The sequence below is a fragment of the Tursiops truncatus genome, chromosome 13 (genome assembly GCF_011762595.2).
Source record: "Tursiops truncatus isolate mTurTru1 chromosome 13, mTurTru1.mat.Y, whole genome shotgun sequence".
Taxonomy (NCBI): domain Eukaryota; kingdom Metazoa; phylum Chordata; class Mammalia; order Artiodactyla; family Delphinidae; genus Tursiops; species Tursiops truncatus.
The window spans coordinates 27,677,782-27,693,842 of record NC_047046.1 but is presented as its reverse complement, the minus strand read 5'-3'; the positions used below and the strand labels follow the sequence as shown (position 1 = coordinate 27,693,842).

The 16,061-nt window shown below is 40.9% G+C and overlaps 1 protein-coding gene across 10 annotated transcripts in view; it reads left to right on the top strand.

Moving 5' to 3' along the window:
• Nucleotides 1-16,061, top strand: part of CEP192 (centrosomal protein 192) — a 93,998-nt gene that overhangs the window by 12,587 nt on the left and 65,350 nt on the right. For all 10 annotated transcript variants that reach the window (XM_019920758.3, XM_019920757.3, XM_033837517.2 and 7 more), the window contains 6 exons: nucleotides 2,608-2,783; nucleotides 5,330-5,379; nucleotides 7,468-7,588; nucleotides 9,070-9,218; nucleotides 13,058-13,418; nucleotides 13,847-13,990. In XM_019920758.3, coding sequence (XP_019776317.2) covers nucleotides 2,608-2,783; nucleotides 5,330-5,379; nucleotides 7,468-7,588; nucleotides 9,070-9,218; nucleotides 13,058-13,418; nucleotides 13,847-13,990 — 1,001 coding nt within the window. The remainder of the gene's footprint in view (nucleotides 1-2,607; nucleotides 2,784-5,329; nucleotides 5,380-7,467; nucleotides 7,589-9,069; nucleotides 9,219-13,057; nucleotides 13,419-13,846; nucleotides 13,991-16,061) is intronic.

The following is a 16,061-nucleotide window of genomic DNA, read 5'->3' as shown; positions in this document are numbered from 1 at the left end:
TACTCTCTTAGCAACTTTCAAATGTACAATACAGTATTAACTACAGTCACCATGCTGTACATTACATCCTTCAGGACTTATTTTATAACTGGAAGTTTATACCTTTTTTCCCCCTTTACCCATTTCTCCCCCCACCCCTGCCTCTGGGAACCACCAGTTTGCTCTCTGTATCTATGAGCTTGGTTTTTTTGTTTGTGTGTTTTTAGATTCCACTTATAAACAAGATCGTACAGTATCTATCTTTCTCTGTCTGACTTACTTCACTAAGCTTAATACCCTCTAGATTCATCTGTTGTGAATGACAAGATTTCATTTTTTTTATGGCCAAGTGCTATTCCATTGTGTGTGTGTACACACACACACACACACACACACACACACACACACACACACTACATTTTCCTTGTTCATCTGTTGATGGGCACTTAGGTTGCTTCCATATCTTGGCAATTGTAAATAGTGCTCCAGTGAACATAGAGGTGCATGTATCTTTTCCAATTAGTGTTTTCATTTTTGGATAAATACCCAGGAGTGGAATTGCTGTATCATATAGTAGTTCTATTTTTAATTTTTTGAGGAACCTTCTTGCTGTTTTCTATAGCGGCTGCACCAATTTACATTCCCACAACAGTGTAGGAGGGTTCCCTTTTCTCCACATCCTCATCAACACTTGCTGTTTGTTGTCTTTTTGATGATAGCCATTCTGACAGGTGTGAGGTGATACTCATTGTGGTTTTATTTATTTATTTATTTTTAATTATTTATCTATTGGCTGCGTCGGGTCTTCTTTGCTGTGCACGGGCTTTTTCTCTAGTTGCGGCGAGCGGGGGCTACTCTTCGTTGTGGCGCGCGGGCTTCTTATTTTGGTGACTTCTCTTGTTGCAGAGCACGGGCTCTAGAGTGCAGGCTCAGTAGTTGTGGCTCACAGGCTTAGTTGCTCCGCAGCATGTGGGATCTTCCCAGACCAGGGCTCGAACTCGTGTCCCCTGCATTGGCAGGCAGATTCTTAACCATTGTGCCACCAGGGTAGTCCGTCATTGTGGTTTTGATTTGCATTTCCCTGGTGATTAGCAGTGTTGAGCATCTTTTCATGTACCTGTTGGCCAGCTCCATGTCTTTGGAAAACTGTCTATTCAGGTCTTTAGCCCATTTTTTAATCAGGTTGTTTGTGTTTTTGCTATTGAGTTGTATGAGTTCTTTGTATATTTTGGAAGTTAGTCCCTTATTAGGTATATGACTGACAGATATCTTCTCCCATTCAGTAGGCTGCCTTTTCATCCTGTCGTTTCCTTTGCTGTGTACCACCCCACCACACCTCTTTTTCTGTTTCCTCTACCACGTGACTTTGTATCCATTTATAGCCTTTCCACCCGCCCCTGGCTTTTGTCTTTTGTTTTTTTAAAAAAATTAATTTATTTATTTTATTTTTGGATGCGTTGGGTCTTCAGTTGCTTTGCGCGGGCTTCCTCTAGTTGTGGCGAGCAGGGGCTACTCTTCATTGCGGTGCGCGGGCTTCTCATTGCAGTGGCTTTTCTTATTGCGGAGCATGGGCTGTAGGCGCACGGGCTCAGTAGTTGTGGCTCGCAGGTGCTATAGCACAGGCTCAGTAGTTGTGGCACATGGATTCAGTAGTTGTGGCTCACGCACTCTAGAGCACAGGCTCAGTAGTTGTGGCACACGGGCTTAGTTATTGTGCGGCATGTGGCATCTTCCTGGGCCTTGGCTTGAACCTGTGTCCCCTGCATTGGCAGGCGGATTCTTAACCACTGCGCCACCAGGGAAGTCCCCTCTGCCCTCTGTTTTACTTACTTCTGTTTGATTGGGGTGAAGCTTTCCTATACCTGCCTGCATATGCACCTTTGGATTAAGTGATTGACTCTCTGTGTATTACAGCCGCAATAAAGAGGTGGAGAAACTGGGAGGAAAGTTAGAGTTTGCCTCAGGGGCAGAGGGTTAGGACTTGGAGTCTGTGTAAGAGCCATTTTCATTTAATTCATCCTGGCCAGATTGAAGTCTGGCCCTGGGTTTGTCACATGATGAATTTGTTGCATTTAGCAGCTTTTTCCTGAAGTTCCATCTGCTGGTGAAATGGCTGTGGTGAGCGGGGACAGACTCAAGAGCTTTTGCAGTAGGTTGGGTGGAAAGTTGCCTTTAAGGAAGAACCTTTCCATCCATAGAAACAACAGAGGCAAATGGAAGATGATGATAGAACAGTGGCAGGGGCTAAAGTACAGCTTCAAAGCGTTTGTAGTTCCGAGCAGTAGCTATTTGGCAAATATACAGTAGTATCCTTTAAGTCTGTCTTGTTTTTTGAAAAGCCGAGGTTTTCTCTAGATGTGGTAGATTCACAGATACTTACTTGGGAAAGAAGAAAACTCTGCCTCTTATCACTTGAGAGGCAGAGTAGCAATATATTTGACTTCGGTAGATGTACATCACTGGACCCAAAATGATGGTATTGTTCGCAGGACGCCTGGCTGGTCCCAGAAATGTTTCTTTTCACTCTATCCATTTTTTCTTTTTAAGAAATAACTGATTAAAGGATATTTTATAGATACACCTAAGATAACTAATATTTCATTATTATTCTGTTTCCTAATTTAAAAGTTCTATCTCTAAGAAAAAGAATCAGACAGAAGGTCGACATTTGTCAGGTGCTGTCCTCAAAGAGTCAGCTTTTCAAAGTGATAGAGGAAGAACGGAAGAGGAGCATGTTAGAGCTGCAAAACCTTTTCAGAGCCAAGATCCTTCTGATGGGATTTCACCACTGGAGCAGGAGCGAGGTACTAAACTATTAGAAATCATTCCTTATTGTATATATTTTAATTTCCTTTTTAAAAATCTTTTTATAATTGAAGTATAGTTGATGTACAAAATTACAGAAGTTACAGGTGTGTAGTATGGTGATTCACAATTTTTAAAGGTTATACTCCATTTATTATAAAATATTATAAATATTGGCTATATTCCCCATGTTGTACAATATATTTTTGTAGCTTATTTTATACCTAATAGTTTGTTCCTCTTAATCCCCTACTCCTGTAATGCCCCTCCCCTTCCTCTCTCCCCACCGGTAACCACTAGTTTTTTTCTCTTTGTGAGTCTGCTTCTTTTTTGTTATATTCATTAGTTTGTTGTATTTTTTAGATTCCACATATAAGTGATATCGTACAGTTTTAATCTCCTTTCTTATCTTTTGGTCTTTGGACCAGTGTTTATCTTAAACTATGATACTATAAACTGAAAATGCTTTGGTTTGGCACTTACCTATTAATGCCATGTTTATAATACTTTTATAGGAAAGGATCTCTTAATCAATCTCTTAATTATCCATACTGATTAAGCTGAAATCTCCTTTCCTGTGGAAACCATGCTGTCTGATGGTCACAGCACACTTCATGTTCAAGACAAGGAGGCTGTTTCTAATACACCTGTCATATTTCCCCTACCAATTACTTTGTATTCTTGTCAGCAGTCATTTTTGTTCCTAAGTTAAAATTTTTACGGGATGTTTGTATTTCTCTTGATGAAAAATGTACATGTATGAAAGTAGACTAGATTAACTCCTCACACAAGAAATGAAAGAAAGTAAGACAAATTGGGCTTATTCAAAATTGAAAACTTCTGTGCTTCAAAAGACACTTTTGAGACAGTGAAAAGACAACCCAAAGATGGGAGAATATGTTTGCAAATCATATGTATATGATCAGGGAGCAGCATCCAGAATATGTACAGAAGTGTTATAGCTCAATAAAAAGACAAATAACCCAGTACTGTAAATGGCAGAGGCTGTTCAGTAGACATTTCTATAAAGAAGTTGTACAGATGGCCAATAGACACATGAGAAGATGCCCAACAGCTGTAATCATCAGGGAAATTCAAAACCAGGAGAGATCAATTCACACCCACTGGAATTACTAGAATCAAGGAGATGGGAAATAGCAAGTATTGGTTGGAAACTGTGACGCTCATCCATTGCTCGTCGGGATGTAAAATGGTGCTGCTGCTGTGGAAGATAGTTTGACGGTTCCTCAAAACATTAAACGTAGCATTACCCTATGACTCAGCAAGTCCTAGGCATACACCTAAGAGAAATGAAAACGTGTGTCAACACTAAAACTTGTGTACATGAATGTTCATAGCAGCATTAGTCAGAGTAGCCAGAAAGTGGAGACAACTCAGATCGCCATCAGCTGATATATGGATAAATAAAATGCAGTATGTCCATACAGTGGAGTGTTGTTCAGCCATAAAAAGGAGTGAAGTACTGATACCTGTTGTAATAGGATGACCCTTGAAAGCATGCTGAGTGAAAGAAGACAGACTCAGAAAGCCACATTTATCTGAAGGTGAATCCATTTGTCCATTTATCTGAAGGTGAATCTGTAGGTACAGAACAGGCAAGTCCACTGAGACAAAGTAGATTAGTGGTGCTAGGGCCTGGGGGGCAGGGAGAATGGGGAGTAACTGTTTATGGGTACAGGATTTCTTTCTGGTATGATGAAAATATTGTGGAATTAGTGATAATGGTTGAACAGCTTTGTAAATATACTAAAACCCACTGAATTGTATACTTTAAAAGGGTGATTTTATGGTATGTAAGTTTTATATCAGTTAAAAAAAAAACTTCCCCATATACCTCTCTCACAGTTTCAGTTAGTATAAGATTTGTCACACTTGCTTAATCTCTTCTGTTTTTCTATTACCTTTTTTCCTGATATTAAAAAATTCCAGACATCATTTTATTCCTACATATTTTAGCTTGCAAATATGGGCATTTGCCCGTAAAAATACGGGCATTTTCCTACATAACCATAGTGATGTTAATACTGTTAACCAACAATTCTGTTATTATCGTATAGTACTCTGGCCCATATTCAGTTTACTAATTATCTTGGTTGGTTTGCTTGGATTGGGGTCCAAGGAGGGTTCCATTGTATTTTGCTCCATCTGTCGTGGTGTCTCTTAGGTCTGTCATTCTGGAGCTGTCCTGCTGTTTGGCATTGTCTGTTTGATCACTCATGGTGTCATTTTTCTTCTCTCTTCCCCACATCCTCTGTAAAGCAGAAGTTAGCTTTAAAGCCTTGTCAGATTCCTATTCAGGTGTTTTTGGCATATGTATAATTTTTTAAGCTTCCCCACCCTAACAGGTTTTTAATTTAACTGACCAGTGATGGGCTCCTATACCATCATTTAAAAGTGCTCTATTCTATTAAAAGGGAAAAAAATGTATAGTTCATTAATTTGCTATTTTTGAGTGTTATTGGGTATTTAGTTGATAAAATATTAATAATTTGGTCTTAGTTTTTGTTTTTGTTTACTTTAACAGACTCGCCTATTGATTTTTGTTCACGATCCTGGATGAATAAGGAGAACAAGGTAATCTTTTATATGTTATCAATTTCTAGTATTAGGAGAGTGAAAGTACCTACTTCACAAATATGAATGAAGTAGTATTAATATTACCTAGAAGTCTTCTATTTGTAAATAGGAGAAATCCACCTTACTGCTATGAGTAACCGGGAAGCTGACAGTAGGGCTGGTCTGGGGCTTCCTGTGTCTCCAGGGCTGTCTGCACCTCTGCTCTGCTTCACTCCACGCCGACTCCTCTGGAATGTTGGTTCCGTGGAGTGAGGGTTTCTCTTTGTTTCGTGTGTTGCATCCTGAGTGTCCAGCACATAGCTGGCACTTGATAATCTGTTGAATGATAGGGAAGCTGAATTCATTTGTAGGCAACCCAAGTGTTGTGATCAAAAAAACAAGAACATGAAAAAAAAAAAAAAGCACAATTCTAATGCGCTCACTTGGGTCCATCCTCCCCTCTGTAAATCACTGTGCCAACGGATGGGTTGGGATAAAACTCTGATTTATGAGGCTGGACCCTACGTCCACTTCTGTGTGTGTGTGCATGCGTGTGCATCAGTGCATATATGTGCATAGATAGAGGGATGTGACTGAAACCACCCACACCCCACCCCCCGGACCACATGAAGTGAAAAGAGAAGGGCTCCTCAGAGGACAGGCACTGAGCAGATAAGCAGTTTGTGTTCAACATAAACCGTCTCATGAGAGTTGTTTATAAAGTATGAACCAAGTATTGATACTTTTAAACTTAAAAAAAGGAAATGCAATTTTTATTTTATTTTACTTTCGTAAGAATTTTTAACATTATTTTGTAAAATGATTAAAAGAGGTCTAAAGTAAGAGTTGTTTCCGTGTGCCAGGGGTTGGCACACTCTAGCTCATTGCCCACATCCAACCTGCTGCCTGTTTTTGTGAAGTTTTATCGGAAAGTAGCCGTGTCCATTTGTTTCTTTATTGTTTATGGCTGCTTTTGTGCCACAACAGCTGAGTTGAGAAGTTGTGACAGAGACTGCATGGCTAGCAGACCCTGAAATGTTTACTGTCTGGCCCTTTGCAGAGAACGTTTATTGACCCCTGCTCTGTACACTTGCTTCCTCTATGTAACCACTAGTAACTTACATATGTGAGTGATGCTTTTTAGAGGAACTTCAGGTGTAGTCAACTTGAAATTCAGTCAGAAGGCTTGATTTCTTGAACACTGAGAAAAATGGTTTCTAAGAGAGAGATCATAACTTTTTCTGTGATACGTAATTTTATTTCCCTAGGATGGTTGGAGAATTAACTTCCTAAAAGTATTAGAAATCATTGATAACAAAGAGAAGGACCATAAAACTAGAAAGCAGGAAGACAAGTATAGACACATGAGATACTTGATACAAAAGGTGAAGAAGTAAGAGCAGGGGGAAAATAAATACACTAGATAACCTAGACCAGTGGGGCCACCACTGCATTGGCCTTGGGTTTAGCATGAGCTGTCCTGGCAGCCATGGCAGCGATTGTCCAAACTGAGTGCATAACTCAGCACTGTGCTCTACAAGTGTGTAAATGGGTTGAGAGCCCGTGTTTTTCCCCAAAATGTTAGTGCGCATTTTGCAGTCTAATTCTTGAGATGGTATTATTTGATACATATTTAATATGATGGTGAAATAAGATTGACACTTGAGGAACTTCACATTTTATTCTGGGTCTTGAAGTGTCCTAGCAAACTGCCATGTGCCTTGTGGCCCCTAGTTGGAGCAGGGATGTCCACTGCCCAGGGTGGGCTGCAGAGTCCAGCTTTGCTGTTACCTGCACCTCCTGTCCAGGCCTTGAGCTGCCCCAGTTCATTTGTGTGTTAGTACACGAACTATATTACCAGGTCCTTTGAGCGTGTGCACACAGTGTGAAACCTTGAACTTTAAGGATGTCTCATTGGGTGGGTCAAGGGAGGGGGGTGACATGGGGGCAGGAAGAAAGTTATTAATATGTGTAAAACAGCTAGCCCTTCATTGCCTGAACTGTGAACCACAGACCTTGAGCACATTGATGGGCCTTTCTGCAGCCTGTGCTGTGGTCTTCGCAGTAGTGAGTGTGCTGCTCTCATTGCAGTTTTATTTCTTATAGGTTGTTGTTCCTGATGCTGGAAAACATTTTGAAGAGAGGAATCCAAACAATGACTTAAGCCATACTAGTTTCCTAGAAAATGAGAAACTGATGTCACTTGCCAGCTTGGAAGATTCTTCTGGTAGCATCACAAAGCTCAACTGGTGTTTTCCTTGTCCTGACCTTGCCACTCCGCGTATCTCTGCTGCTTTGTTGCCGTAGTTATTATGCACCTTTTTGTTTCTCTGCCTTCTCCTTTACCTCTTACTTACGAGCACTCAAGTGGCCACTTGTGTTAAGTGATGGGATTTTAGACTTATTTCTCTATAGCAATCCTGATAGGATTATGCTTATCCCTCAGTTGAGTATCATTAAGGTATAAAGTATAAAGCACTGTGTTAAGAAATTAGGGGACAGTGAACTATTTAGCCCCTGCTCTCTGAAAGGACTGCATGTGGCAAGAGAGATGCATAGTTGACCTCCGATTGTGAGAAGTGTATCTCAACGGTACAAGTTGTGTGGGAGTCATAGGAGGGTGACAAGTTAATTCTGACTGAGGAAGGTATCTGTGAGGCTTTATTGAAAGAGGATACAATTCTTCCTTCTTGAAAAGGAGGCCCGTGATAGGCCCTAATGTAGATACCAGAAGAGAAGTACATTCAAAAAGCAGGAACAGCTTCAGCAAAGACACTAAGGTGGGGCATATAGACCATGTTTGGAGAATAGCCAGTGCTTTTGTGTGGCAGGTTTATAGCACCTGTAGGACTATGAATTGGGGAATAAACCCAGAAAATAGGCAGAGACCAAATTATACATGGCTTTGAAGGCCAGGCTGGTGAGCCAAGTGGGATAGATAGAAGCTATAAAATCAGGGCAGGTTTTGCTGCTAGTTTTTAGGTATTTTTAGATTATGGAATTGTTGATGAGGAATTGTTGACCTGAATTTATGCAGATCCTTGTTTTAGTAGGCTAGATTCTCAGAGATGATTGGAAAATTATCCTCTTGAAAAGGCTTACAATACCGTTATAAGTGATTGAGTGTTCTAATTTTGTCCTCCCTTGCTCGGCTGGGTGTTAGAACAATGAAAAGCACTGCCATTATTGTTTTATTTGTCTATTTGCAACTTTTTGGTTTTAGTGGAGGTGGAAAAAATTTTTATCATATCTGTGAGTATTCAGCTTTGTTATATCTTTCTTTGTTTCTTCATTTTCAAGATCAGATACTGTTTGAGGTTTCATTTTACAATTAATTATTAATTCACCTGGAATTTGGTTTTACTTCTATGGCAGGCTTATCTTTTCTTTTTTGACTCACTTGCCACAGTACTTTCTGAATAATCTGCCCTTTTCCATTGCCACACTTACTATATTCTAACTTTTGATGTATGCCAGGACTTGCTTCTGTGCTGTCTTCTCAATGAAGGTTAAATATTAGTTTATATTAGAATGCTCATGATGACTTATAGACTGAAATTACAATGGTTTTTTTCATGTCAAATGTTAAGGCAAAATCATGTAGACTATTGACCCATGTGTTTTATCAACCTTTTTGATTATATATTATTTACAGTTCAGTCACTACTTTAAAGCCTGTCCTATTTTCTCCTCCATTTTACCAATTAGATGATGATATCGATGATGAAGAGTTTTATGATGATCATTTGGAGGCTTATTTTGAGCAACTGGCAATTCCCGGAATGATGTATGAAGGCCTAGAAGGACAGGAATCTTCAGAAAATTATTTTAAGTTACCTGCAAGTGATCCTAGTCAGGTATATTCCAAACTTTTTGGTTTTTCAGAAATTTGACATTAGAAAATCATTACTGGACTCAATGGATATTAATAAAACTTAAGCTTTTGGTTTTCTTTGGATTCTGTTTTCCCCAGATACAAACTGATGAGAAATACCTTTCCTGTCCTTTCCTGCTACTGCTTACCTTTCCCTCACCTATAGAAAAATTAAAAGAATGGTGCACTGAACATCTGTATACCCTTGTCCAGATTAGCCAGTTGTGAACATTTTTTTTTGCCATCTTTGTGTTTTCTTTGTCCCTCCATAAGTACTTTTTTACTGAGTCATTTAAAAGTAAGTTGCAGGGCTTCCCTAGTGGCACAGTGGTTGGGAGTCCTCCTGCCAATGCAGGGGACATGGGTTCGAGCCCTGGTCCGGGAAGATCCCACATGCCGCGGAGCAACTGGGCCTGTGTGCCACAGCTGCTGAGCCTGCGCCCTAGAGCCCGTGTGCCACAACGGCTGAAGCCCGCGTGCCTGGAGCGCGTGCTCCACAACGGGAGAGGGCACCACGGTGAGAAGCCTGGGTGCCGCAGCAGGAAGTGGCCCCCGCTTGCCACGGCTGTGGAAAGCCCACGCACAGCAACAAGGACCCAACACAGCCAAAACTAAATAAATAAAATAAATTTATTTTTTAAAGTAAGTTGCAGATATTATGACATTTCACCCTAATACATCTGCATTTACCTCCTGTGAATAAGGACTTTTTCCTACATAATCACAATTCTCTTATCTAACTTTGATATTGTGATTTAAATTAATATACAGTTCATATTCAAATTTATCCACTTGTCTCCAAATGTCCTTTACTTTTGTTGTTTTTGATCCAGGCTTTAATCAGGGATTACACTTGTATTTGGTTGCCATGACTTGGAGTTCTTTCATGTCATTAAACTTTTTGTAAAATCTAGGCCTGTTGTTTTGTAAAATGACCCATATGGTAGATATAGCTGACTGCTTTCCTCCTCCTGATTAGATTGAACATTTTCCCCTTGAACAGATTGACTCTAAACATAAGCATTGTTGTATACTCTGTGTCCCATTGGGAGGCCTGTCAGCCCACTTGTCTCCTGTTGGTGATGCTGTTGGACCATCTTGATGAATATGGTGTTGGCCAGATGCCTCCTTGACCCCCTTTGTTATCAGGAAGTAGTCTGTGGGATTTCAGTTACTTTCGTTGCCTCCTCCTGAAACCCCACCTCCTAAGAGACCTTTGGATTGCTTTTATTTTTCCCCTTCTCCTCACATTTCCTAACTCTCAAGTTTTGCTGAGTTACACTGTCCAAGTGTAGACAGAGACCTATTTTTATTTTTTTTAATTTATTTATTTGGGTGTGCCAGGTCTTTGTTGTTGTTGCGTGTGGGATCTTCCTTGCAGCATGTGGGATCTCTAGTTGTGGCACTTAGGATCTTTAGTTGCAGCATGGGAACTCTTAGTTGCAGCATGTGGAATGTAGTTCTCTGACCAGGGATCGAACCTGGGCCCCCTGCATCGGGAGCGTGGAGTTCTAGCCACTGGACCACCAGGGAAGTCCCAACAGAGACCTATTTTGTGTTGAGGTTTCAAAACTATCAGAGCAGCTGTATACCCCCGACTCGCCCCCCTCCGCTTTTTTTTGCACAAACCCTTGTGACTTTCAATAGCAGCGAGGGAGCTGCTCTGCTCCGTAGGAAACCCTTACCTGGAATTGGTCACCAACCAGTGGCTTCACTTCAGGTTTCCTCTGCCTCCACCTGGGAGGGTTGTCGCATGGCCATGGTCAGTCACAGTCCCACAGGTGGTAGCTTCGCCCTGTTGGCCTGCAGAGCACATGGATTGTCTGCATTCTTTATTCAGTGTTTTCAGGTGCTTTGCAGAGGAGAGAGCTGGTTTCCTATGTTCTGGTTCTTTTTAGTCTTTGTTAGTATCCTATGTGAAAAATAGTTGTCTAATTTAAATGTCAGTTCTTTGTCTCCTTTGTCTTTTTTTCTATTGGGATATTCATATTTTAACTCTTGTTTTTATAAGCTTTCTGTGTTAAGGAGATATTTTGATCTTTATTTTTTTATTTTGATTTTTGGCTCGGACAGGAGACATATATCTCCTCACAGTTCTGGAGGCTGGGAGTCCGGATCTAGGTATGGGCAGGGCTGGTTCCTCCTGAGGCTTCTCTCCTTGGCCTGGAGACGGCAGCTTCTCCCTGCGTCCTCACAGGGTCTCCCTTTCCTGGTCCTCATGTATTTCAGGCTTTAGTGTTTTTGTTAGTTTCCTAGGCCTGCCAGAACAAATTACCAGAATTTTGCTAGCTTAAAACAACAGAAATTTATTTTCTCACAATTCTTGAGGCCAGAGTCTGAAAACAAGGTGTTGAAAGGGCTAAGCTCCCACCAGAGGCTCCTTCCTGCCTCTTGCAGCCTCTGGGGCTCTGGTGTTCCTTAGTTCAGGGCAGCGTCACTCCAGTATCCACCTCCATTTTCATGTGGCCTGTCCCTCTCTCTCTGTGTCCCTCTGAGGTCTTCCTCATGGGGTTTAAGGCCTGCCCCAAATCCAAGATGATCTCAAGATCTTTAACTTAATTGCATCTGCAAAGACCCTGTTTCTGAATAAGGTCACAATTTGCAGGTATCACCTGGGGGTAAGACTTGGACACATCTTTTTTGGGAGATTCAATTTAACCCACAGAAATTTTATACTACGAAGATATTATTCACTGAAGAATATAAAGCTATCCATCTGTATTTCCTCCTAGTACTTTTACATGTAAATCTTTAAGTCATCTGGAGTTTTATTTTGAGATAAGGTAGAGATTGTTTATTTTTTGTATAACGTTGTTGCAAAATCACCCGGTTAATAAATGGTGGCACTGGAATTTAAATGTATGATCTTATTTCAAAGTCTGTGTCTTGTCTTTTATATAGAACTACCTCCTTTTAGTATCCTAACTTTGAAAAACCTTGCCTATGAGGCTGTTTTTGTTGTTAATACATCTTCTAGCAGAAAAGACTGCTGTTTTAAGGCTTCATTGGCACTTGAGATAGTGGTGGCTGAGTGTCTGAGAAGAGGGTTGTGGGCATGCAAGTCCCTTTCAGCAGTTGTTATTTTAGGAAAGAGTGAGCAGTGCCCTTTGGGAAGGTATGTTGGAGAGCGTGGTTTTGAGGCACTGGCTTAATCTGCCGTGTTTGAGGCAGTTGTTCTTGAACTCCTCAGGGTTGTTTGTAGTATTTGCTGTTTTACTCCTATTAAAAGTTATTAAGGGACTTACCTGGTGGTCCAGTGGTTACGACTTCATGGTCCCAATGCAGTGGGCCCGGGTGCGATCCCCGGTCAGGGAACTAAGATCCCACATACCACAGCTAAGCCCGCGTGCTGCAACTAGAGAAACCTATGCACCACAACGAAGAGCCTGCGCAGCCAAAAATGAATGAATGAATAAATAAAATAAAAATAACTTAAAGTTATTAATATTTGTGTTTTCAGAGTCTGTTAATAATATTAATTTTATGAGTCTGGCCACACTGATGGGCTTCCCATCCTTTTAGAGACTTTCAGTGATAATTACAAAAGTTAAACTGACATTTCTAACATCCTGTGCCGTAGTGAGCATATTGGCCCCACTTTTGGTATCTGAATCTGTTGGTGTGTGTTTGCCATGACCACATTTTGAATTTTGGTTTTGGTAAGTTCCTTACGATTGGTCCACATATAGTCTGGAAGAATATTGTGTAGTCTGTTCCTTTCTAGAATAAATACATTATGTCAACTGTATAACTTTTTTGGTTGTTTTGGAACGAGTTATGAAAAACAAAACTTATTTCTGGTCTGTTATTTAATTTTTAAAGGAAAGCGGAAGAGAAGAAGTTCTGGCGAAGACTCTCAGGGCTGCTAATGCAAAACTTAACCTGGTTTACTTTCACGACACAAATGCCAGTAAAGGTGATTTTGGATTGATAGACCCTTTAAAGCTGGATGCAGGATCTCCTCATCAGAATAAGCATTTGGCGTCAGACTCAGAAACAGTTTTGCCTGTGGATAGATTTTTAGACACTGAGATGCCTCAAGTGTCCATTCAAAAAAATGTGGATGTAGCATCTTTGAAGTCTGTTAGTGACAATGCATTTAATTCCGCTGACGCTCTGTGGTCACCCACTAGTGAAAGGCAAACGTGTGAATGTTATGAATCCGTTGGAAAGAGCAAGGACCGTAAGTGGGCCTTTTTTTTTTTCCAAAATAAAAGTAAGAAATATGTAAAAATGCTTATACACATTTTGAATAGGATATATTTCCAAGTGAAACTTCCCTAATCTTTCATATTAAAATATTTAAGTGTTCTGTGGATTAAAAAATGGTGTCTTTACTCACAGATCTGGTGGAAATGTGCCTTCCTAACTATTAGTCATCTTTTCCTTCCTCCCTCTCCTCCATGATGGACTTTTACTGTGATTAAGGCTGGATTTTTCACCATCAGAGAGATACTTTTCTTTTGGGGAAATGGATTTTCCTTTAATTAGTTTTGGGCAGATTTCAGTACTGTTGATAATTAAGATAAGTCAACTAAATAAAATTAAGAATATTGTATCATTTTATTTGTTGCATGTGTCATTGGATGTCTCTGGAATTTTATTTTCTAGAAACGGATCTATCACAGAGTGTGGTCTATCAGAATGAGGAGGGCAGATGGGTCACTGATCTTGCCTATTACACCGCTTTTGATAAAGAACAAGATGTAAATGTGTCTCTAAGTGATGAGATGAATGAAGACTTCAGATCTGGCTGTAAGTGTATTGATAGCCTCTGCTCTGAACCATTTTCATTTTCTGACGGTGTTCTGAGATTACCATGTACATCTTGGTCGGCCGCATCAAATCCCTTCTGGATACGTACTTAGCACTTCACTTGTTTCTCTAGGAACAGAGGCTTGAGTCAGTCATTGCTAATCACTGGACTGAGCCGAGCCTTTCCCTAAGTAAGGACAGTGAGTCACTTTAGAGCATGTGTGTTGCAGTTAGTAGCACCTTAGGCTTTACTTTCTCACTTTATAAATTGTCTTGAACTATTTATAGTTCTATTAGTTCTATATATTGAGAACTATAATAGTTCTATTAGAACTATTATAGTTCTCAATAGTTCTAAAAGAACTATTCTGATAAATGAGCAGTAACAAAAGCCAATCCATTTTAGAGTAAAAGCTCAGTAATGAAGAAATGGGAGAAAAGTGTCGAGAAAGATAAATGAAATCTCAGAGGATGAGAGCATTAGGAACCTCAGTTAGATTTGTTAATTAGCAGAATCTCTGACCGTGAAAGGAAAACGCTGCAGAACGCACAGCATTGTGAGCCTTGGCCTGTGGACATTTGCTGTGCCACTGAGGCCTCTAGGGCCTGAGCGCCTCTAAACCTGGAATGAGGAAAGACAACAAGGAGCCTGTCAAGCCCAGTCGTACTTTTTTTTTTTTTTTTTTGCGGTACGTGGGCCTCTCACTGTTGTGGCCTCTCCCGTTGTGGAGCACAGGCTCCGGACGCGCAGGCTCAGCGGCCATGGCTCACGGGCCCAGCCGCTCCGTGGCATGTGGGATCTTCCCAGACCGGAGCACGAACCCGTGTCCCTTGCATCGGCAGGCGGACTCTCAACCACTGCACCACCAGGGAAGCCTCCCTCAGTCTTATTTTTAATAGGCTCAGAAGGTGCCAGAGGAAGAAGTTACTCTAACAGCTGCTTGTACTAAGCTGTTCCTAATGTCCATTGATGTGGAAGTACAGAGATCAGTCGATAAGGCATGTTTCCAGCCCTTAGGAAACTGTCCATCAGCTAAGAGGGATAAGATGAGAATACAGAACAACAGCATCGTTTGGAGTTGAGAGGAGGAATAACTTTTGCATGAGTGGGTAGCAGAGGATTTTATATAGGAAGTGGATTCTGAGGTAGAGTTTCAACAGGTAAATATTTTGGGCATGAGAAGTTCCAAGTGGATAGAAAACCCAAAGAAAGAGGATGAGATGAGGAAGCATGGGCGTGTCTTGAGAATGGTAAATAACCCAGCGTGGCTGGCATTTACGGCAAGACATGGGAAGGGGAGAGTAACGCGACATGGTGAGATGAAGCCAGAGTGGTAAGACTGGGCCAGGGATCGGGTGGGGCTGGACTGCATGCTGAGCCGTGCCTGGTGGGCACTTGGGAGCCTCTGAAGATGCTTGTCCAGCTTGCTTTGTGAGTCTCCCTCTGGCCTCGATGGTCGGTTAAATGGTAGGTTCCTTAGGGTGTTGTAGAAATCGGGGTGTCACAGTGAGAATGAGAAGAAAATAGCTCATGAGGGACGTGGAGATAAAATTGCTAGGATTTGGTGACTGGATTTCAGCAGATAGTAGAGAGGTAAGTAAAGATGGGGGTTTGGGGTCTAAGTTATTTTGAGAAAATGGCAGTACCATTAACTGAGATGGGAAAAATCAGAAGACATGGTAAAATTTTGGATGATTGTGGTTTGAGGTGGGGATATTCAGTAGTTGGAAATATGAGTCAGAAATTGGAGGTTAAGTTATAGTTGTCAGTGATATCTTGATTTACAAAGGACAGTAGTCACAGGCTGGACACTGGTTAGGGACCCTGTCACTTGAAAAGTCATCAGTTGTGGAATTTTCATGTGTTGCTGGTGAGAGTGTGAATTGATAAAACCATTTGGAACTTGTTTGGCAGTATCTTATGAAGGTGAACTTCACGAACTTCATAGTTTATGACCCAATAATTCTACACCCAAGTATATACCCAGTGTTCAGGGTGTATATATTCACCAAAAGACATACACTAAAATGTTTGTAGCAGCACTATGTGTATTAGTCTCAAACTAGAAAC